We start from the raw sequence: 23,890 nt of genomic DNA on the forward strand, positions 1-23,890 counted from the left end.
AAGGAAGAGGAAGTGAAAGCAGTACTATGTTCTTTGTATTTTTTCAAACCTTTTATCATCTGGGAATCCAGGACCGACGTGCCAGATTGAAGCGTATCATCGGCACCATCGTCGTCGTCGTCTGACTCATGCTGGATGAACAAAAAGAGAGAGAATAAATAATTACTGTAACCGTATCTGTATCAATTCCCTAGTTCTGCGCACTGTTAACAGGTAAGAGTGAGCGAGCAATTTCGACACACCGCCTAGAGTCGTCTGTATTCTTCCACAGTATCTCCACATTTCTGGGTTAACCAGCGGGATTCTGACAAGAGACACACCGAAAATGAGATTCCATGGAAACCTGCTGTTCTTCATTTGAACATGATGCACCGCCATGATGTGTTGGAAGTACAGCAGTCGTATGTGCAAGTTGGTGTTCGGGATGTTTTCAAAAGAAACGCATCCAGAGGAGCTGCTTGGTATTTGGTTTCTCCGGGAAAAAATAAAATCGGTGTGAATGCTTGTTTGTTGTATAACATCACCGGTGGATCTGAAAGGTTAGGATGAGTCACTCCTCTGCATCCATTCCCAATTAAACTAAAACTGTTGTATCTAAATAATGTAACCACTCATTTGCTAAGTTCTATCCACGATTACGGTCTGCATGTCTGAAGTCGTCTCCCTACTGTGCGACAGAAAAATGTTGCTGTGGAGGAGAAAACCAACAGCAACTGCTGAGAACAAAAAAAAAAAAAAACGTCTGTCTGCGGCCTAATGGATATCTTTAAGTACATCGCTGTAGTGGCAGCAAGTGGAGGACCTGGGCAGAAGAGAAAAGGTCAGTAGAACATTAACACTAGCAGAGGACTCTTTAGAGTCGAGCCAATCTTCCAAGATGAAACATTAGATTTCATACCGTCAGTGCACCGTAATAGGGAGAAGCAGACAATGAAAATGATTAACTTGTGTACAGCGGCAGTCTCTAAATGGCAGGCTCACATTTTAGCCTCTCTTCATGGGCAGCACATGACTGCAGATCTCTCCCTTCACTTACACATCAACATGGGAAACACTGACATCGGTCTTTAAATTAAATTCAACACATTTAGGTAAGAAATTGGCCAAGCATACAGGGTCAGGATTTTTAGTTTGAAAAATGATAGTAAAACTTCTAATTAGCTGTAGTCGCTGCAACAGGACACGTCTTTACTGTAGACCGTGATGGTCCGTCTTACTGCAGAAAGACAACATTTGGGACATAAAAATCTATACTATTTGAACCAGCCTGCTTCTTAATGACGCTAACGATTGGCTCTCTAAGATCCCACTGTATGGTGTATCAACATATTGTCAGTAGATACATTGTGTGCACAGGCCATATAACCACAGGCCCTCTGTAGTGACACCTGGGGACCAAGTGCCCTTTGCCGTTATCCCAAATATAAACTGCTGATGGAATGAAAGGTTAAAGTGGCGATGAAGCCATCGCCTCATGAGGTCCGTCTTGCCATGTTTGAAGGACGCTTCCTATGCAGCTGTTATTTAACAGGGCTCTCAAAAGTCAAAGCACTTTACCGAGACCCCAGAGAATATAACTTCTAAAAAAAACAAACATGTAAAACCAAAGCTCGGAGGAGAAGCAGCAGGAAGAAACCATTCTAGAAAAAAAACCTCACCAGTTGGAGTGTGCGGGATATTTATTGTGCCCACATACACACCTTCAGCTTAGCCTTCAGAGTCCTTGGATTACTTTATTCACATGCTTGGCTGTGTAGACACAGGACAGTTCAGAAGGTGATAATCCTCCACTCTGAGTGTGAACATGCACCACTGTGTCACAGCGGAGCTGCCAAACCTGTGCTGGTAGGAGATCACGAGTTTAATGGGAATTTTTAAATGAAAAATGGAAGACGTGATCTACATTATCCACCCAAGAAGCTTCACACTTTGATGGATGGATACGTTTACGTAGCCTGTGTTTGAACTGAATTTCTGCTTGTTTTCTTGTGCAGATTTGTTCAAAAGTGACATTATTTCCGAAACAATTAATTGGCAGCTTAATTCATGAAAGAAAACAATAATAATCATTTGTCATTGTGACATTTTGTTTGTAAAAAATAAGTAAATTCAGTGCAAAAGTAAAGCTGTCACATTATGGTAAAATGCCCAGTCAAAGTAGAACATTGTACATTATGTGTTAAATTGACTCATTCGGGAATAATCTGACATGATGGGATGAAAACTGCTCTGCTGTGCCCAAATTTAATTGTCTTGTTGCGGCTTCATTTGAATGCCTTTAGCAAACTGATATTCTCAGAAACGTGAGTTCACATTAAGTTAATTATTTCTTTTTTAAACTGGCTGAAATACAGTTCTTCTTTGAGGCTTCTGTTCGCATGTTAAGTCAAAGCCACATTCTGCTGAATGCCAGCAACACAAACGACGAGGGGCGGGACATCTATTAGAACAACAAAGGCTTTTCTATCGAACTTCTGAGCAGATCTCTCCAAACAGGAAGCAGACACATCATCCGACGATTTGGATGATTTACAAAATGCTTCTTCTTTGATAAAAGTTGTATTTATCGTATATCAAAAGTGCCGCATTCTGAAGATTGCAAAGATCATACCGACAACAGCAGCAGCACATCCTGCTGCGGTTTTGCTTCGACCGACTTTAGCTCTTTCTCACTTTTTCATTAACTATGAAAATACCAATAATGGCGCTGACGGAGAGCAGCGTTATCTGCATTCCATTACCCGCCGCGTGAATCACAAACACAAGGCAGGTTTCTTGATAGAAAGGCTGAGCAGCTGCCTGTTGGAGCAGCCTGGGCTGCGTCATAATGGGCCACACTCCTCTGCACTCTGAAAAGCTAATGGATTTGATTCATCAGAAGACAAAATTGCTCAGAGAAAACTTTTGCATATCTACCTCTCTCACTCTGACACAAAGCAAACTCAACACACACATTGAATGTATGAGAGTATACACAGGAATGCTTATATCTACATATGTGGGGAATAACATCTATTCATCGACCTACCTAGTTATATGATACAATCACTTATAATTCCCTTGTGTGAGAGGGATGATGGCTTGGAACACTGACTGAATACAGATGACTGGACACCAAAGCACAGCTACGAGACGTGAAAAACACTCGCGCTGAGACATTCTGACACATTCCTGCTAGAAAAAGGTTTGCCCTCAATAAGTGAACTTAAAATTAATTAAAATCGTGCATTTACTCCTAACAGCAAGCTGAAAAGATGAGGTCTAAACTGCCATTTGGCTATTTCAAACAAACCATTACGGAGAGGTTTTCCGATATTACCCGCATCATCAATAATTGTACAGCCCAGCTATAAACCACTTCATTTATTAAAACAAATTAGATTCTTCAGGTGAATAACTGCAAAACAAACTGAATGCCGAAAGCCTTGAAACCGCTCAGATACCTGCTGAATAGCACAATAATATGCATTCATCTTCAGTGGTGTCATGAGATGAGACAGGAAATCAGGCCGTGCTTTGGAGGAGCTGAGATCATATTTGCTTTCATTGTGTGAAGCAGGTAACATTTATTACCGATATAAAGAAAATACATGATGCATCTCTTGTCCTTGCGTCGAGTCATAACTTAAGTTAATTAGAGGCACCTTTGGTGGAACTAATTTGAAAGCAACCAAAGCAACCTGGTCAGGCCATTATTTAGTTAAGCTGAAGGAATACGTTTTAGTATGAAAAGCCCTCTTTGTGCTACTGTCCTTCCACCACTGGCCGTTAAAAAAAACATAAAAGAGGGAAATCTCTTACCTAAAAGAATACAAGATTGGAAAATTCCTGCTTGATTTGACTAAGGCGGAGTATCCACACACGTTGTTTTTCTCAGCACCCGTGTCTCTTTTCAAATGTTGCCAATGACGAGAGACTGTACGTTGCAACCTTCAGAGTGTACAGAGCGTTTCAAGTTGAAAATGCCAGAAAAAAACATGCTATATGGAATATACTGTATATATATATATATATATATATATATATAGATAGTTCAAAGAGCTGGCAGGCTTATGTGCAATACCCTCCCATCACCATAACCTCTCTGTGGGGCTCTATTATAGAAATTACACATATTTAAATGAACAAATGTTTTCTTCTCAAGGGTATATATTAAATAAATTACAACAAAAACGGTGTTGAACTGAACCGAAAGGAGAGAAGACAAACTACAGCTTGAAAAACAGCATTCTGCAAGACTCTGGGGCACCTATAAGGGGAATGCACAATTCATCTCTTGCCTGACCACAGGGAATTTGTTGGAACTAGTTACTAGTTAACCAATACGCCACGCAGCATACACGGGTATGTGCCACTGGCGACCTAGGCCAGCCAGCAGAGCCAGCGAGAGTGCTGATGATGTCATGTAGGTTCGGATACGCCACGATTGGATTTCAGTTCTGATTCGGGTGTCCAGACAGCGATAGACGGTACAGATAGAATGCTCGCAGCTCTGGCAAGGCTGGACAAATGACACAACAACAAGTGAAATGTCTGCAAACGAGCAGTAAACCGATCAATTTGTTTAAAGAATTAGGTTTTGATAGTAGTGCAGCAATCTGCTTTGTTTGCAGTTATTGACATTTGATTGTATAAAACTCGCAAAACAAGGGTGACTAATTGGAATTACTTCACTGGCAGAATTTTGAGCTTTGAAAGTCTTGATGGTGGAAAGAGAGACTGTATTACTATTTAAGAAAGATGGGTTTTTGCAGTGTATTGCTCTGGTGCCCATTGGGGGTTTAATCTAATCCCTGTTCTCTGTGACATTCTCATCCTCCTTTTCAACATTTTTAGATCAGGATACCTTTAACTTTAGCATGGCAGGTCCTCGCTTATCAGGAATAAAAAAAAAATTGCTAATTTCAAGGTTGACTGTAAGTGCGGTGAATGCTTAGACAACTTTTTCTTATGTCATCTAAACGTTGGCTGCAAATGCTGTTAAACATAATTGCATAGAGGTGTGTGGAGAACGGTGAGGTTGATGACAGGAGACAAATGAGAGAACGGTGTTTCTCGTAGGTGTGAAGGTCATCTTTGGGTTTGTATCGGCTCATACCGAGCATCTGCCGAGCAACAGAATAATGCAATTTTAGTCATAATGGCAGTTCTTTTTCTTTTTTTCCTCTCTTGATTGATAGAAGACTAATTACACTTCAACAATATCCATGTCAGCAATGTTACTCATCTGTCACCTGGCCAATCTTAATTAACCTATTTTGAGGGTTTTTATCATTCATGATTCTGAAGCAGCTGTGATCAAATGTTCGGTGGTAAGAACACAAGGACCATTAAAATGAACTAACCGGGCACCATGAGCACCCATACAAGTTCATGGTGATGTGGTAGTTGTACTGGTCTACTGTATCAAACACATTCAAGTGTCAAAAATACACGTTTTGACCAAAGGTGTGAAGATGGGGATCGGATGTTAAGTGGTGCTGGAGGGGATCTATCTGATTCTTATGCACAGAAACACACACACACATATATATATAAAGCTTGTAATACCTCTGGAAAGCTTTTTCCTTCCTTCTGCAAGAAGTAATTCTTCTTAAACTCATAATAGGTGTTGTACTGATTCCAAGACTGGAGAAAGTCAAACCTACAGGAGACAGAGGGAAGAACACAAACTGTATAAGATAAGAGGTGAACACTCATAAAAGATAAGCCAGAGGATGAAGGAGAGGCTCTGCAATATCTGAGAGGAAAGTTACTGATAAGAGTTCCTAAAAACCAAGATGTGACGGGAGCGACAGATTTATTTCTGGTTAGGACACTTACCGCGGATCATTCTTGGCACGGACACCGGCCTCGAACTTAAGACCGTTCCTAGCGACGTACTCGGCCAGCTTGTCTATGACCGGCTGGGTGTCAGGTGGTGGGGGGATGATGGCTGCTGTTGCCGGAGTGGATACTTGAGCTTCGGGTTTCGTACTGTTTTTCGGGGGGAAAGATTAAAGATGTTAAGATGAGGGAGACGTTTTTATCCGTCTAATTGCTCTATCAAATTACTGTGTCTCATTTAAGTGATATCTCAGACCCCTATGCCAAAAGCAAATAATGCACATTAGGCTTTTTAGTAAAAATCATTAACTCAGCTCACTGGAAACTAGTATCTGTCTTGATAAGGTTCTTCAATAGAATGACTATATCACTACACAGTATGTTTATGAAAAATGGTTCATGGGGCTTGATTTTTGACCAAGCAAAATACCAAGAACATCTAAAAATGTCACAAAGACTATCTAGAGATTGGTATTACACCGGGATGTCCATTAGTTCCTACCTGCTTTCTGGTACAGCAGCAGGAGCAGCAGAGCCGGCGACCGGAGATGGGTCTGTAGCCGGTGGAGCCATGGCATTCGTTTCAGATGGGGTGGGTGTAGTTCCCAGATTAGGCAAAGCCTCAGAAGATGTCGGGGGAGCCATGACAGCTGCGGGCATACTGTTATAGTAGGAGCTGGCATCTATCCCTGGGGGAGGCGGAGCCAAGCAGAACGTTCCATCAGGAAGCATGTAGTACCCGTAGTACATCGCGGCTGCATTTGCTGTAACGAAATGAGGAAGACAGTGTTACATGAATTTCCTTCCAGAAATGCTTCAAGTGTACCTGATGCACAACGAGTCAAAGTGATTGTGTGTGTGTGTGTGTGTGTGTGTGTGTGTGTGTGTGTGGGAGGCTGTATGAAGGAACATCTATGCTTTTTTTCCAAAGCCACAAGACATTATTGAAAGCTCACAGGACTCACTGGTCTGTTTCCCCAAACTGGGTGCGTGCCAACCGCTATCTACTGTAGGTTATACACCAAGTATGGATATGTACCTCACATACAACAAAGAAAATGGAACCATCCCTTAAAAGGCAATCGTTTGTATGGTGCTGTAATGCTTTATAGTGTAAGATATTATTCTTGCTTAAGTTGGGAGGTTAGAAGTACGGAGAAACAATTGTTTAATGTGAAATGATGGTGCTCTCACAACAGCTAAGGGATGATTTACTAATTCATTCCAGAGTATGGTCATGGCAAACTTTTTGTATTTATTTGTGTTCATTTTAACCTTGACGAAGAACATCTACAGGTCAGGGAAAAGTCATCTGCCACTGGAAATAGAAACTGTCGAAACCAGGCTTGTTTAATGAGCATTTGGCATATTTGTCACCGTGTTGACATTACATTTTATGGCGAAGATGAAGCCTTTAATGACGCAGCAATGTTTCCCTTTCGAGGTATTAAGTTGACCTCACACCCATGGTTTGTCTCTCTTTATTGTAAACATAAAAGTGAGCTATCTGTGGTGTTTTTGTATACGCTGGCACACAACCTGCAAACTTGAACATGAAACCAAGTGACAAAAATGATTCAAACTGAGCTAATTACTGCGAGTGCCTTTGCAGGAGCTTGCTTTGAGATTTTCCTGACCTCAGCTTTGACACCGTATATTTCTGAGAGTGGAGGCAAAATGTAAGCAGCTTCAAATTGGCCACTGCACTGCAACACATCCGTGTGGTTGTTGTGGTCAAACCTCAAGAATTAAGTGGTGTGGAAGTGTTCATCATAGATGGGCTTTTTTTTTGTTTGTTGCTGAAGCTTGCTTTAGTTTTTTGTCCTGTTCACTGTCAAGCTATGTTTTTGTTTGTATGTTGCGTTTAATACGTCTGTCGCAGTAATTCATTTAAATCAGTAGCGGGAAGAGAATATAAATCAAGATGTGACCAATGTGCGAAAGGGTCATCTCGCCGATCAGTGGGTTTCTATTACAAAGTTTCTTTATTGAAAAGGAGAATGGGGAAGAGGAGGGGTGAAATACAGGGACAAGGACAAAATAAATGGTCAGTGTCAAAACGGAGACAGTGTGATAATAACACATTAGTCACCGAGGTAGTTGACTTTAATGACACGTCCAATTTTCTCTAGTAAGGAAAATGGAAGACCACAGCAGCAGCTTTCATTTAAAAACGTGACATACGCTACAGTTAAGATAAAGACTTCAGATGTAGAAGGTCAAAAAGGAAATTTAGTTGATTGGTTGGTCAGATAGATAGATGGCCACAGAGACGGATGATCAGATCGCTAGATAAATTTCATAGATTGACTTGAACGTTGAAGTTAGTAAGTCCTTTCGGGGCTGCTCTTATTCTCGGGTCAGAGGGAGTGATTAAGGGAGACAATCCAGTACAGAGGAGATAATGGAGCAACTCGTTATCCACGCCCTGTATTAACATCATGAGTGGCAAGAGGACAAGAGAAAGCTTTCTCATTGGACCAAGGATGGGCAAATTAGCAGAACTCCATTTTGAGCAACAATGCATATCAATGTCATTAAGCAGCTCGGTCATCCACAACCAATTTACTAATATCAACAGCCCCATTCCTGCAGGAAAGATCAGGTTAAAGGACATCCTCCACAACTGTTTCAGAGACGAATAAATTGCAGTAATGGACAAGTTAACACTCAGGGGTCAGCAGGGGCCAATGACCATGGGTTTATTTATGCAACCATTTCAGGGGAGGACGAAGACAAAAATGAAATAAGTACTTAAGAATAAGATGACTAATGTGGAGTGTGTGTGGGGTCGGGGGGTTACTCATCATGGATGGATAGGCCACCTTGCATACAGTATGTCCACGAGCCAGGCATTCTTTAGAATTTAATGGAAGTGCTATTGTTTTATGTCATTTATTTTCAAAATGTCATCTTTTGTTTTTTTCTTTGGGGGAGATAGCAGGTCAGAAATGTATGAAACATAGAAGTGGTCGACATCATCTGAACGCTGGGAATCTGGAGATGAACTTGCAGCTCAGCACTGTGTGTCAAATTGTTCTGGTCATGAATCTGTAATAAACATTACATTTTGTTTAGGCGTGCATTTAAATGAACAGTATGATGGAAGTATATGGTGGCCTTTCCCATGCTCCATCATGTATCATAAGTTGTTGCAGCAATTTTTGAGTTCATACCATTTGTTACACTAAATTGCTGCAAGATTTAACCCTTTTTGACCCGTCGAGAATTTCAGAAAATAGTCATAATTCCTTCCAAAATCGCACATTAAGACCCCAAGGCTTTTAGGAAAAATGGTCTCACTACAATGAAAGTGCTTCTATGTGGACCAACATCATCCCACCTGAATACAACCGGGCTCATAGGATCCACAAGTCACAGCTTTCCAGACATACCCAAAAAAATAACACATCTATACAGCATGCATGAATGCGATTGTCATAAAGAGGGCGTGTCTGTAAAGGGGAAACTCGTGAGTACCCATAGAACACACTTTCATTCAGATATCTTGAGGTGAGACGTGAAGGGAGCACTGTGAATTTGGCCAGTTTTCCCTCACCAAAGCTTTGCCTAACTAGCGCGTTACTTAGCCTCCTTCCCGTGTGAGCCTGCTACAGCCTCTGAGATACAGTGAAGTTGGATCTTTAACCTCTTTTACAGGTAGTAAAAGAGGTTGGAATCATTAATTGTTGTTCTGAGGTGTATTCCTGTATATCCGACTAACTTACTATGCATGTTCGGCGTTTGTCAAAGCCTGTGGGAGTGAAATTCTTGAGTAGGACTATGATGAGTGTGCTTACAATATTTAAAAGACCTCACTATACCTTTGACGTAATATGCATGATTTCTAACACAAAGAAGATGAGTTAAAATCTGTAATTCGTTGCGTTTTGGTTGAGATGCTGCATGTGTTGCTCATGTGTCAAAAACCTTGTTAGACGCTGGCTGACAGTCTAATCGAAATGTGGCGCACACCAAGAACACGCATCGATTTAAGTCTGATCTGACGCAGAGCACGGGTGGACTAGAAAGTGTGGACCCGAGAGCAGGTCCTCTGGTTTTCACCTCTCAGCTCAATATTACTTTGCTGAAAGGTGTTGAGAACGCCTTTGTATCAATAATAGACTATGGTCGGCATTAATTAAGAGGTGAGCTTTATTGAACAACCCGCAGTGGCAGAAACTTTTTCAAGATGTGCGAGGGCGAGTGGAGGACCAAAGGCATCCTCAGTGGAGCTGTTGGCTCTGTATGTAAGCTGGTGAGGACCCGGGCTTGTTTTTGATGTGCTGGAGAAGACACTGCAGCCCTTTTAGGTACTGGAATGATAGCGCACACACAAGCATTTTTCTGTTAACAATGAAACAAGACAGCTATGATGGTTTATAGTGGGACCTGCCATGCCCACCCTATTCACTTTGATAGAACTGGCACCGTAATATAGTCACGATGACGTAATTCCTTCTTTTTATTATATTCCCTGTTGCAGTGTATGTGAATGACATCAGCTGTTGCCTAGCAATGCCATTCCGGTTCCATACTCACGGTCAGCGGTGTACTGCGCTGGTGTGCTGGGTACAGCCGGGTCCGTCACTTCTTCTGCTTTGGTCGCCACTGCTGCTGTGCCATTCCTCTCCTGCCGGGCTTTCCGTACAAGTGCTGCCAGAGGATGGTCTGGGTCCATTACTTTAAGAGGCTGCAGAAGAAGAAGAAGAAGAAAGCTGGTTCGGTATAGATCGGTATCACACTATGATGCTATTTTTTTTTTTTCTGTAAATGAATACTAAAGCCATTGGAGCATTATAGGAGATACAGAACCATTTTAGAGTACTATTATAATGAATTCACCAAAAATTCAAAGCTGTGAAGTCAGAAACCATGAAATGCAGAGTACTATTTCAACATTACATACAGAATTTAAATAGTTAACCCCATAAAATATGAACTACAAAGCACTAGTAGAAAATTGGAGTGGCTGATAAGAAATGGAAAGCCCTATTGATGGGAAGCAACTGTCAGACAGACTACAATTAAAAAGAGCTCATTATGTTTTTAAAAAAACAACATGCTTCCATGCTTTTTACTGCTCTGTCAAAAGCTAATGACTCTCCTGACAATGTACATGACAGCACTGATAAAAAAAAACTAACAGCATTAAGAAAATAGTTATTAAGAGAGTGCAGTAACAGACAACGGGCAGCGCTAACAGCACGTAGCTGTAATTCACATGGCAGGCAGCGGTCGCCTACCTGTCGGAATTTGCAGCATACTTTTGCATTATGAAAAAACTATTTTCAGTTTGAGGCTGTTTTTCTTTGACTTATTCAAATGTTTTGGAGATACATGGTTTTCACAGGACAGCGTCACAACATTAAGTAGCCGACTGTGTCCAACAGGTGAAGCTAGATTACCTTCACCAGCTCCTCCAGACGAGAGCACCTTTTAGGAGCAAACAGGCTGGGATGGAGGTAATTGCCATCCCCATCATCATCGGAATCATCAGAGTTGGATTCTAGAGCAAGAAAGCAACAACAACAAAAAAGAACAAAGTAATGAATATATGTATGAACATGTGTTTAACATCATGATTAATGCAGAGCGTTGATGTATCTGATTGCATTATCGCGTTCTGTTCGATTACTCGTGTACAACAGATGTGATGTTTCTGCATTAATTACAGTGCATGATCATTGTTGACAGCGGCTGCTTTCTATAACTCACCCTGCGACTGCTCCTGCTTCTTGGCAGAGACGAGGTTGTATCGACCTTCCTTCATGGCCCGCAGGATGTGTCTGTAGTAAGGGTTCAGGTAGTGGTCGAAACGAAGAAAGTCGAACTGGGAGTTACCGGACTGCTTAGCTTTCAGCACGATCTCAAACTGAGCCCCCTGCTGAGATACAAAGTTGGCTGTTCTCTCGATGATGTTATGGGTCTTGATGGTTGCCGGCTACAAAGAAAAAAGTTAAAAAAATGAGCATATGCTTTGAACCGAACATATAACATATCATATACCATTGAAAGTCTTTTTGTGCAAAAAACTGTAAAGATTTTGTGTAGAAGCCAGAAATAGTGACAATTAAGGATCTGTATCACACATAGGGTTGCAAAACAACCTGGAATATACAAGGTGGAAACTTTCCATGGGAATTAATGGGAAATAATGGGAATAAAATGGAATTATAGTGGTTATTTGCTGAGGCTGTATTTAACATGTCATATGCAGGTAGAAACAATCCTTTTGCCAAATCAAAAGTAGACAAAATCCTTTAATTTACCAAATACATACAGTGTGAAATTTGCCATGTGGTGAGTTAGCTAGCTAGGAAATTGAATAATAAAGGTAATTTGAATATTTGAGCAGAGAATATGGGCCGTGTGCAACCTTAGGGTTTAAAGTGAAAACCAATTTATAACAGAACTGTTTTACACTAACGAATGGGTGAACTGTGTACTTTGCTTCAGGCTACTCTCTGCTGGTTAAATTAAATAGCAAAAACATATATATAACAAATATTCACCCCAGTAATATAATCAGAACTTGCATGAACACATGCAGCCCTTTGGCTCAAACGCTGCATTAGTGTTAGCAAAAGTGTGTGACGTACAAGCAATTGTTATTTAATGCGATGCTGGCAAACGTACATGTAACAGTAGAGTGTGCTGCTGAATGTAGAGCATGGCGAATTAAATGGGTATCGGCTTTGTCCTGCTTTAAACCATCATTATTATCGGCCTTACCTCGACAGTTTACCAACCCTTTGAGTCAAGTGAGTGACCCCGACGGCTGCACATTACATCAGAATGCAGTACACACTACATGAATGGCTTTCTTCATACTAGGGACACATTTTTGGCCCGGAGGCATTTTCATGCCCGGCATTCTTATGTTGATTTCGATGACATTAATAATTAAAGTACACATGGGGTGAATATCTGTGAAACAAGAAATGATCCATTACTCATTCATTAGTGTATCCCTCGTGTGCCTTTAATGATTAACCAGTCATAACCTAGAGTGTGCAGAAGAAGTGCAGGAGTCTCAGATGAAAGTCTCAATAAATATTACCTTTCAGGACACGATGTTCGTGTCCAACAGTAACAGACCGTGGTTGTGTTCTACGCTGCCAAGGCCCTCCTGCCTTTCACACTCCCTTTTACGGAAGTGGCCATTAGGTAACAAGGGGAAGTGCGTAACACTTGTTTTATGTCGACGCGGTATACACAAGGAAAGCGTCTCACTCTAATCGGATACATTTGCTGCACATCACATCATGCATTATCTCCTGTGACCACTGTCGGTAAATGCCATTACAATAATTGCATTTGAAAAGAAAATCCTATCAACATTAAACGGTGTCCGCATACTTGTTAGTTAGTGGTCTGAAATGAATCACAACGTTCCCGTTCAGATTCTTTGACACAAGTCAGTCCCTCGCAATAACTATCAGATAACAAAATGACACTGCAGTGAAATGAGAGAAGGATATTCCCTCACAATCTAGGGAGTAGACGCATAAATGATATGCATATATGCTCTGTGTTTATGCATGGGGGGGGTTTGACTGTTTCATACCCAGCATGCCATATACTGAATATGCACACCAGTCCATGCAACCGTTAAAGCTCGTCTTTCTTCTCATGCATAAAGAGAGCAGCTGAGGAGAGTCATTGAGGGTTTTGGTTGCGGTCTGGCCGGGTCCAGAGGGAACACAGAAAAACACCAGATAGAGCAAAACAACGGCAATGCATTTCAAATTGTTATAATTGGATCTTATGTCAATATGAAGCATCGCATATATGTGTTTATGCATATTTCTTCATACGGCAAATATGTGCTGTTTTGTAGCAAAAATGTGGTAAAATGATGGTGACATAAACCTTTCATTTTATGGGGAAAAAGGAAGAGGTGCTATTTCACATAGCTAATGCTTGAATGGCTATTGATTAGACTGTCATCTAATGATGAGGTATGTCGGGGTCTGGGTGGCTTTCCACCTCAAAACTATTTCTGGTGCAAACCCTGTACAGTCTACCTTCCTACAATATCAGAGAGAAGTCACAGAAATATATACTTCCTGTTAGACATCCTGAGCCCGACTAAAAAGAATTATCAGGCCAATCTTTTCAGCTTGGACTCTAATTATTGTTGTCTTTAATATGACAGCGTAGCGTATTAAAACACTATACGATATAGGCTACCTGTGATCATGTTCACTGCTTAACCTCCATATTAATCAAATAGTTTACACATACATTTAGATAGGTTAGACATGTCATTTTATCAATTTGTTGCTGTCCAGTCGGGCTCTAACGACACAGTACGAGGATCAAATTCTGCCGCACACAGGATACACGCTATGTAGACGTACGCACATATTATGTTTATATGTTGTGTATATATAAGCTGTGTATGAGCGCACAATAGGGCATCAACATCAGTGGGGATATTTAATACTCACCAGTTCCACATCAGGAGGGATAGTGAGTCCCGGCAGAGCAACAAACGGTTCCTCGCTCTCCTCCGGCTCTACTTCTTCTGTGATGTGAAGAGACGAGTAGGGCGAAAAGAATGAGATGAACTTGTGTTAGTCATTTGTAACGAAAGGTAAATAGACCCTGCTGGATATATATATATATATATATATATATATATATATATATAAAAACATTTTAAAGATGGGTGAACCACATGCCCTCCAGCATTCTATCCATTATACAAATACAGTAGATCACAGAAAAGTACGAAACTCTTCATCCTCTGTTCCTAACCTCCACCTGCACTCGATGAAAATGTACAGGTCAGGTGGAAACCAGATTAACATTATTAATGTTGCAATGAAGGAGATAAGCTAAGGGGGAAAAACATAATCCAGCCTTCCCACCATTCCTGTGGATTTGACTTGGCTTGTCGTGTCAGGTGGGTCATGGGCCTGAAAGCCAAGCAGTTTGCACGTGTTCACTCAATGTCACGTCTCAACTCCAGTTTAGTGACAATATAATGGCCCTTCACAACAGGGTCCCCATTTGGGAAGAAGACATGCTCTTAATCATCACTTTAGTTATGTAAGATTATTATTATTATATTATTATGGTTGACTAGTGGTGCAACGGATCATAAAACTCACGGTCCGGATCGGATTGCGGATCTGAGTCAATGATCGGATCAAATATAAATATATATATATATATATATATATAGAGTCTGCTTTGCTGTTTAATTGTAGCAGCTGGTCTACGCGGCTCCGGACAATTTTTTATTTATTTTTTGCCACTGTCCAGAAAATGATTTAAACCACTCTGAAATCAGTGTAAAGCATGACAACTTCTAAATGTTATCCTTTTAATTTGTTATTGTACTTTATAAGAATTCTTCATAAAAACACACAATTCAAATGATAAGGAAATCAAAGTTGTTGTTTTTTTTATTGATTAAAACAAATCTTGTCATTAGCAGTTTTAATGATGTATTATAAGCTGCTTGGAGCGTTGTGTTAAGAAGATAAACGGGTCATAATTCATCTCTAATATCTATGCATGTTGTTGTGAATCTTCAAACAACTGTATTTTTCAGGTTTCTCACCAACACTACATTTTACGAGAGTAAATTTGGACACATCATAACGTTTTAATTTACCTTCGCCCAATAGAACATTATCAGAGATCGGCGACTAGAAAAGCATTAATGCAGATGTCCTGATTGCATATTTTATTGAATATCGGCGGATAACGATCATCAGTAAAACTTAATTTCACACTGCGATGGTTAACGTTAAACTGTGTAATTAATCCGTACCGATCACGGATCGACAGCGGTCCGTTACACCACTATGGTTGGCAGGCTTGTATTTGGCTGCTAATTCTGGCATATTATGTAAACCTCAATGGTTATCACATGTACTCTTACTTTTTAGAGTCCAGCAACAATCCCGTTTACCCTGTGTAACTGTTTCTCTATTTAAAGCCACAGTATGGCCACACGTTGACTCAGCAGCTCCATACACGGAGACATACAGAGCTGAATAGGACGGCCATTAGGAAATACGTTGAATTAAGATATTTCAGTGAAATAAATTCCACTAACAGACATACTGCACATTGAAATAATGGGGAATATTGTGATTGTGTGTGTTCATACGTGTCAGCCCAAGCACTCCCTTTAAGGCTACAAATTAGCATTGTGGTGGGGGACATTTTCATGATTTTGTATTTGTGATAATGTCGAGGACTATAAAGAAGGAAAGTGAAAACGTGACAACAAACTGTAGCGGGGATTCAACTGAAACCAGCTCAAAATGTTAATGGACAGTGTGACATGACCCTTATTCCCAAAGGACAAAATTGTACTTTCATCTGGAGTTTTGGCAGATGTAGTCATACTCTGGAATGGCTCGACAATCTCCCCAGAGAGAGGCATTTAGTCTCCATAACTGTCAGGCCACTGGCTGAGACAAAGTGCTTTCAGCTATCTCTATATCAAATATTAAAAGTTGCAAGCGTGTGTGTGTGTGTGTCAAGTCCGATAGGAATGGATGACAGCCGACGCTGGAGTTCACAGGTGATTAGCTGTCTAAATGTCAAACCTCCCACCACTCATGGCTAAAATTTAAAAAACGTTTTTTATGCAACAACTGCGGGGCCTCAACAGAGGGTTGTTACAAAGAGTTATAGTTACATTTTATGGTATCCTTCTGTAATATTGAATTAAATATTACTGTGTTTGATACTGCGTCCGCTGCAGGCACAAAATGTACTTCGGCAGCCCCCTCGAGGTAGCATATTCGCAGATGGTCGCATTGGATTAGAATTGTTTAAAAATAAGAAAAAGAAAATATGAAGACATGGATTAGAAATGGATTAGGCAGACCTTCTGTGTTCTTCACAGCAGAAGACAAACATTCAAAAGTCAAGCAGCTTAGTTTACAAAGCACCATTCTGTGAGTTAGCTCTGCAGTTAAAAGCTTTGTTTTGCTCTTCTGGCTTTGTGTATGCACGCGCGAGTACGTACATATGACCGACTCCATACTCGTCTGAGATCGCCTAACTTAACTATCGGACTCGTTTGCGAGCGGTGTGTTCTCACCACATTCCCTGTTGGCGTCGTCCTCCACGGTGGGCTGAGAGGGATCATAGTAGTCAGCGCTGTATTTGAAGGCCACTGCAGTGTAGGTGCCTTCATCAGCCAGAGCCTCACTCAGACGTTTGTACTCCTCCTCTGAGGGAAACGAGACAACACACAACGAAGAAACATTTACAACAAGAGGTTGACGATCATTTTTTAAAATCAGATTGCAGAAATTGACCACGTTTTTCTATTTTGATGTAGGACAGGATAACTCAAAAACATCCACTCCGTAACATCCACCTATTAGGAATAATGTATTATACTATGTACCTATAGTTTGTTTTGTTTGGTAAACTCTGAGCTCTTTCCCCTTTGGTTCGGTATCTTTTCATTCAGAAGAGGAAATTGCTAAAAGCCACCTTGCTAAGAAGGTCCTGCAGAAGGTTGCATCTGCCCAAAAATCAATGAGGCAACCCACTGCGTTGCTAGCCCAACTCAGACCCCGAACTGTTGCTTTCACTCATCCGCATCCCAGTGTGTAGATCGCACCTCAAAACTTGCAGGATACACATTGCAGTTGGCTGAGGTCGAGGTTGAATCACATTACACACTGATGCCTTTCGAGAACCCTTTGTACTAAAACAGGGTCTCTGTAGATAAAACAGGCTGATACCATCCAAAGTAAGCTATTTGGCTATTGTGACCAAAACACAGGCATTCTATGATTATTGGCATTAATATGTTAATAATGTTTGGACAGTTATTATACAGTAAGAATAATAACGTTAAAATATTCTATTCTAAATGATCAAGTCCTTGTAGAAGCACGCTGAGCAACAGGAAAGAAAATGACTCACTGGTTGCTAGACAAATATACATGTTATTTGGCTCTAGAAACTAACCTTTTCCAATTGAAATTCATGTCGAACTTTGTCTTATAAAAGAAGCAAGGGCAAAATTGCCACTAAAAATATCAATATTTCTAATGCTTTCCTCCTGCTGTCCCTTCAGTGGACAGATGGGTAATAGCCTAAGTGAATGGGGTCAGGCCTCCGAATTCAAGGGCAAACCAGCCTGGAGGGATGAACCTTCTGAAGCGAGTGTGTGTGTGTGTGTGTGTGTGCGTGCGTGTGTGTGACACAAATAATTAGCCGACTCATTCTGTCCTGTCAGTTTGGGCATAAGACGCCATATTTCACATGAAACTGTGGCTTATCAATTCAATTGCGGTCATTAAGTCTGTCTTTCAGTAGGGTGCTTTGTCATCAAAACAGCCTGTTTCATTATAATGTAAAACGACTGAGATGCAAGTATCTAATGGTTGAAAGTGATTTCCATAGAAATGGCAGCTGCCGAGCTCAGAGTCAAAGCCAGTCCTTTTTAAAGGCGATGAAAAGCTGAAAATTGCCTTGGAGGGGGCTAGAAACCATGATTTAGGAAGCCAAGATTGAAGTACACACCAAATACAAAAGGATAGATTCTATCCGTACAGACAGGTTTGTGAAATTGGTGTTAGTCTATTTGAAAGTGTTAATAGAGGACACTTAGATTAAAGATTTCCGGGACACTGATTCAAACACCGATTGCCTGAGAAGAGAGTGACCATTTTAACTTTAACAGTGGAGACAGACATCAGTGATAAAAGGCAGAAACAAACACCAGAGTGTCGAAGATTTGGGAGCTTTTTGAGTTGACAGAGGCCATGCAGCGACGCACTGTTGGCAGTATTTGTGATTAGTTATGGCTTGACCTGCAACCTTGGCTACCACAGACTTATTAGGCCCAAGTAAGAGCTTCCTGCGAGGATCAGTGACATCAAAAGGTTCGCCCTGCCGCCAATGGGAATTCATATCTGCAAGCATCTCGCCATTTATGAGCATAACATCATGCCAGTAAGAGAAAAAGCAACACGTGCCAATATTTACTATCATATACCACTGAAACATGTTACAGATTCACATTAATGTGCGCCACAAGTGTGTGTTGAGTTTCAGCCATAGCACCCCGCCCACCTTGTCTGGCCTCCTCTTCCAGCAGGTCGGTGTGCAGAGCCAGGTACCTCTCCTCGTCGCACAGCGCCTCAATCCTGGCCTCCTCCTCCGACAGCTGGTAGGACGTATTCCAAGAACCGCTGTCGTACTCTGAAAGGTCATGTAAGTGACCGCGCCCATCGTATCTGTCGGATGATAACGAGGATTAGAGAGAAGGAAGTCGACAAAGCTTTTTGTACACAATATGGACCTACTTACCGAGGGAGGGGGAACGAAAACCCCAGATTTACATTTTAAAAAAAACGCTCTACCTCTGTAAGTCTGTCTTGAAGGAGTATACTTGTAAAATACTTAAAGTGAAAATGTATCAAAATACAGACAGTATAATAATGCACTAATTAAGTCCTTGGGCTTAATTGTCGATAGTGCTCTTAAGATACCTAGCAAGCTCTCTGCTGCTTATTTCCTTCGTGGACAAGTCTTACAAACCCACAACCCTACATCCAAAAGAAAAACAAACGAAAAAGAAAACAAACAAAGCAACTCGCCTCTTACCTTACAGGGTTTCAATTCCCCCCCTGTAACACTCATCACTACGTCTACATCTGCAAAGAGAGTTACATTCATCACACAAACCCGAGCACATAAATACCTATCCGCAAGAACCCAAATGGACGACATTTTCCAGGGTTCGTCCCTCTACGGCACTTCCCAGTTGCGGTTTCTTCACGAAGACAAAGAAACGGGGGTGCTGTGGTTGGCATTCGGGGTTTGGCCGGACCCCTTAAGCCTACCTTGCTGGGGGGGGAAACTGGGTTATGTGATAAAGACACACATACAAAAGGCTGTACAAATGAAACACAAGTTGGGCCACCGCAGATCAAGGTGATTCAAAAAAATAAAAATGCGCTATTTTAAAGATGGAGTAAGTTGTTATGTGCTCTGCATGGACGTGGCAATAAAACATTACCGCATCGCATGCAGCCACACTTTTGTAGCAAAGTTACCTATGAACCCTTTTTTAGTCAGTCGAACCTCATTGTTTCACATTGGCATTGAGATATTTTGAATCACCTTAACTGCTGTAACTTTAGTCTTGGTTAGGATTTGCTCTGGCCTTGTGGACTGTGGCACTGCAGAGCACTAAACCCACGTCCTCTCGCTTTGTGTACGCTAAGCTTTTTCTGCAAAAACTCAAGTTGAATAGAGGACAGAGAGAAGGACACATCTTCTGTTGTTGTACTCCATTATGACTGCTATTTATAGTCTACTAATAAGTAGGCCTATGCCTATGTTTCCAGAGGAAATTCTCCCCAACATGCCAAGATGCAAAGCCCACCTCAAGCTAACACTTAAATATATTTTGTCTCTAAATTAGACGCCATTGCCAGTGTATGAGGAACGCAGCACAAACTACTGCAGCAAGATAAAAATAGCTCTGCAACGAACCCTTCGTGAAGGTTACAATGTTTCCTTTCTATTTCAACATGCAGTGGTGTCAATTGTGTACATGACATGTGTATCAATGTCGTATTAGACCGCAGTAGTTTTAGCTGGTGTGACTGATACATTGGCAACTATAAATAGCTCAGCATCATGGCTAATGTTAGCAACGACTATCAGGAGTTTGCATCTTCTCACGTTATTCTAGAAACATCAGATACCATTTTGTCGTCAGTTTCAAAACATCCAAAGAACAAGTTAGCAGACAGGAAATAAAACATTCGTCGCCAGTTGCAGGTGTTCCCAGGCTTCTGCAAGACAAAACTCCCAAGTGGTCCCTTGAATTGTGAGGCTAACAGTAAGGATAGATGGTTAGCATAATGTTTCGGTCTACGTTTGTTCAACCGACCTATCAATCATGATGTTCTTCTCTCCCATCCATGGGATGAGATGTTTTCCATGTTCATGGTAAAGCGCCCTTTCGTCGTCTGGGAACAGTTTGCAGGCATATCCGAAGACCAAGAGGTCGGCGTATTTATCACTGTCACTCACATCCTTCTTCACCGGTTTGTTGTTGTGGTCCTTCTTCGCCGCTCCGCGACGATACATCTCCCAATTAGTCGTGAAAACAAGATGACTAGCGAAATAAAATAGTTGTAACAGTATTGTGACGGATTTATGAGAGCCAAATAGCCTTCATGTGGTCCAAATGTTACGATAATCCGTGGCGTTGTACCCCAAAACTAGATTCTACGTGCCGTCTGTCGCCATGTTGGAAAGGAAGCAAATGCACTTGTGTATCCAGTCCGCACTTACGACAATTAGTCTGCGTTGTTAAAATAAACTTTAATAAGAATTAATTACATTTAAAAATACATATTAATTTTTTTAGGCCGTATGTGTTATTTAAAAGTAAAAAGAAAGTTCATATGAGTTGTTTTTTCGCCAGCAAAGTCGTTTGATATTGCTCGAATGTGCTGGTGGTGAATTGATCTAACTGAAACCTTTCAACCCAACATTACATCTGCACGAGGAGCGTTGAGGGTCAAAGGCATGAGTGTACTTGGGTTTAAAGATATTCCTATTACCCGAATAAACATGTACAATGAACTGATTGACAGAGTGCATACAGAAACATAGTAATAGTCAGGCAGGCTGTGTCTGATCAACACTGCAGTGATGGACATATTATCTATCCCTGTTTTATGTTCATTCTATTGTAAATCACTTTGTGCTGCATTTATTGTATGAAAGTGTTATACAAATACAAATAGTTTATTATTATGATTATTTAAATTGTAATTTAGCATGTTTTAACAGTTCAGTAAAACTCATGTATCTTCATTACTGCTGATCATATTGTGATTTTTTAGTTGTTTTATTTTTTTTCAATAGATTCTTCCAAACTCCCAAGACAGGCAATATTTGTGTGTAAACAAAAGTCAGTATATAAGAGCTAGCATTACCTTAGTGCAACGACAACTGTGCAACTGTTTCATTATGTAACAGTATTTTTGGGAGAGGAGATAGATAGATAGATAGATAGATAGATAGATAGATAGATAGATAGATAGATAGATGGTGGTAATGGCAATGTAAAGTCATTAACAGTGCAGGTATTGCAAATGTAAGGTGATTAAAAAGTAATTAAAAAGGAAAAACTGCACAAGACTAATGATTACTAAGGGTAATATAACATTCAAACTCAAGATGAATATATGAACAAATATTCAGATTGTGCATAAGGCTATAACAAAGCCAACTGACAGCCCAGAGGTGATTCAAAAGTAAAAATAGTGGAAGTATAGTGAATACTGTGAGAAAAAAAAAGAAAAAAAAAAGATATATATAAAATAATGCAAACAATGCAAATTGTGCAAAAGCTGAGATAGACAGTAAGTGACAGTCATAGCCAGTATGCATTACACCACACCATTGCTGCAGTTAGATTGTCATGTGATTGGGTTGGGGTGACTTTCTGCAGTCTGTCTGTTGAGCAGGACTGAGACAGCAGTCTGCCACTGAACACACTCCTCTGCCTGGTGAAAGTGCTGTGCAACAGGTGCCGGACATCTTCTATACTGGACAACAGTTTATTAAGTATCCTTCTCTCTCTCTCTCACTGACATGAGGGAATCCAGCTCTGTGACCATGCCTCTTCAGCCACATAGCCCCCCTCTTCTTAACGCTGCCATCCCCAGCACACCACAGCATAGAAGAGAACACTGGCAACCCCTGGATGGTGTTGAAGGAGCTGGGGAAAAAAAACTAAAAAACATGATCCTCATAGCACTGCTCACTTTGTTCAGGTGAGAGTAAGCCCTGTGCAGCAGACACCTGATGTCATGTTTCAGACACCCCTTCTCTTGGTAAGCAAGCTGCAGTGAGTCGAGTGCATGGTGGACCTGGGGTCCAAGGAGATGGAGCAGCTGCTGATCTGAGGTCTTAATTATATATGTGGCTTAAGCGATCTCGGACACACTGCACGCTCTCCTCTGACATTATCTGCGATGAATAAATTGTAATTTGGTTGTGTCCCTGATTTTCATTTCCAGTTATATTTTTAGACGGGAAAACTAAGATCAGTAATGGAAAACATGTAGAGCCTTCCCAGTTTTGTTCATGTCCTTTTCAAGCCTGCGACTGCACCAATCATCTCCTACACAAATCTGGCAGGGCAGATGGTAGAATTGAAGCAATCACAGTCTATTGTTTTCTTTGATGAATGCAATGTAGCCAAACATATTTGGGAATTAATAGCACACTAGAGAAGACTTGTGCGAACGTGTCCCTCAATATGATTTTAATGGACTTTCTGTTGTAGAATCTTTCACTTTTTATTCCCGAACGTTTTTTATTAGCAACAGCTCCTCTCGTGGGAATACGTACACTATCTGACCTACACGGCCGCGGGGAGAGGTGTGTGGGAGGAGAGGTCTGAATAAGTGCTCACATGTATAACAATCACACGTAATAGAGGTGATTACAGGACTGGAGTGCTATTACATTTTACATACATTTCCAAAACACTCAAGGATAGTTGTAAGAGTGAGAGTGAAGTGAATTACTATGATCATTAAAATATAAATAAAACAATATGATTTCAAAAAACTGCCCCTGCAAATAAAGCGCACACACAGACACACACACACACACACACACACACACAAAAAAAGAAATCTTTAATTGACAATTAATTTGTCTCACTCTCCATTCAGGTCTGTTGTCTAAGTGAGATGCACTAACAACTCAAGGTGAACACAGATCAGTTGTCTAAACAGAGTGGGCAATTCAGCTTAGCTTGCAGCCGGAGCGTACAGCAGCATACTAAGCATGTCATATGTTAAAGGGAAGAATTGGCTCCACCATAAAAACTCTTATTTACTGTTGTAACGCTTCATATCAGCCTCAAGGAAGACACGCTCGTTCTACTGAATTGTGCATTTTCCTCTTCTAGGTTACCACCCAGCTAACACATTTACACATCAGTGTGTGTTAAAATAATGAAAATTGTGGGGGGGGGGGTGCGGTTTATCGATTTGTTTCTTGTTTAGAGAAGCACTTCAGAACA

The 23,890-nt window shown here is 40.9% G+C and overlaps 1 protein-coding gene across 1 annotated transcript in view; it reads right to left on the reverse strand.

Moving 5' to 3' along the window:
• Window positions 1-21,083, reverse strand: part of sfswap (splicing factor SWAP) — a 44,976-nt gene extending 23,893 nt beyond the window's left edge. The window contains exons 1-11 of the mRNA XM_079178629.1: window positions 20,729-21,083; window positions 18,898-19,061; window positions 16,904-17,035; window positions 14,283-14,359; window positions 11,545-11,770; window positions 11,235-11,335; window positions 10,369-10,519; window positions 6,329-6,590; window positions 5,824-5,976; window positions 5,551-5,644; window positions 50-131 (exon numbers count right to left, since the gene is read on the reverse strand). Of these exons, the coding sequence (XP_079034755.1) occupies window positions 50-131; window positions 5,551-5,644; window positions 5,824-5,976; window positions 6,329-6,590; window positions 10,369-10,519; window positions 11,235-11,335; window positions 11,545-11,770; window positions 14,283-14,359; window positions 16,904-17,035; window positions 18,898-19,061; window positions 20,729-20,928 (1,642 nt within the window). The 5' untranslated portion in view covers window positions 20,929-21,083. The remainder of the gene's footprint in view (window positions 1-49; window positions 132-5,550; window positions 5,645-5,823; window positions 5,977-6,328; window positions 6,591-10,368; window positions 10,520-11,234; window positions 11,336-11,544; window positions 11,771-14,282; window positions 14,360-16,903; window positions 17,036-18,897; window positions 19,062-20,728) is intronic.
• Between the last annotated feature and the right edge of the window lie 2,807 nt (window positions 21,084-23,890).

The sequence above is a fragment of the Pholis gunnellus genome (genome assembly GCF_910591455.1).
Source record: "Pholis gunnellus genome assembly, chromosome: 18".
NCBI lineage: Eukaryota > Metazoa > Chordata > Actinopteri > Perciformes > Pholidae > Pholis > Pholis gunnellus.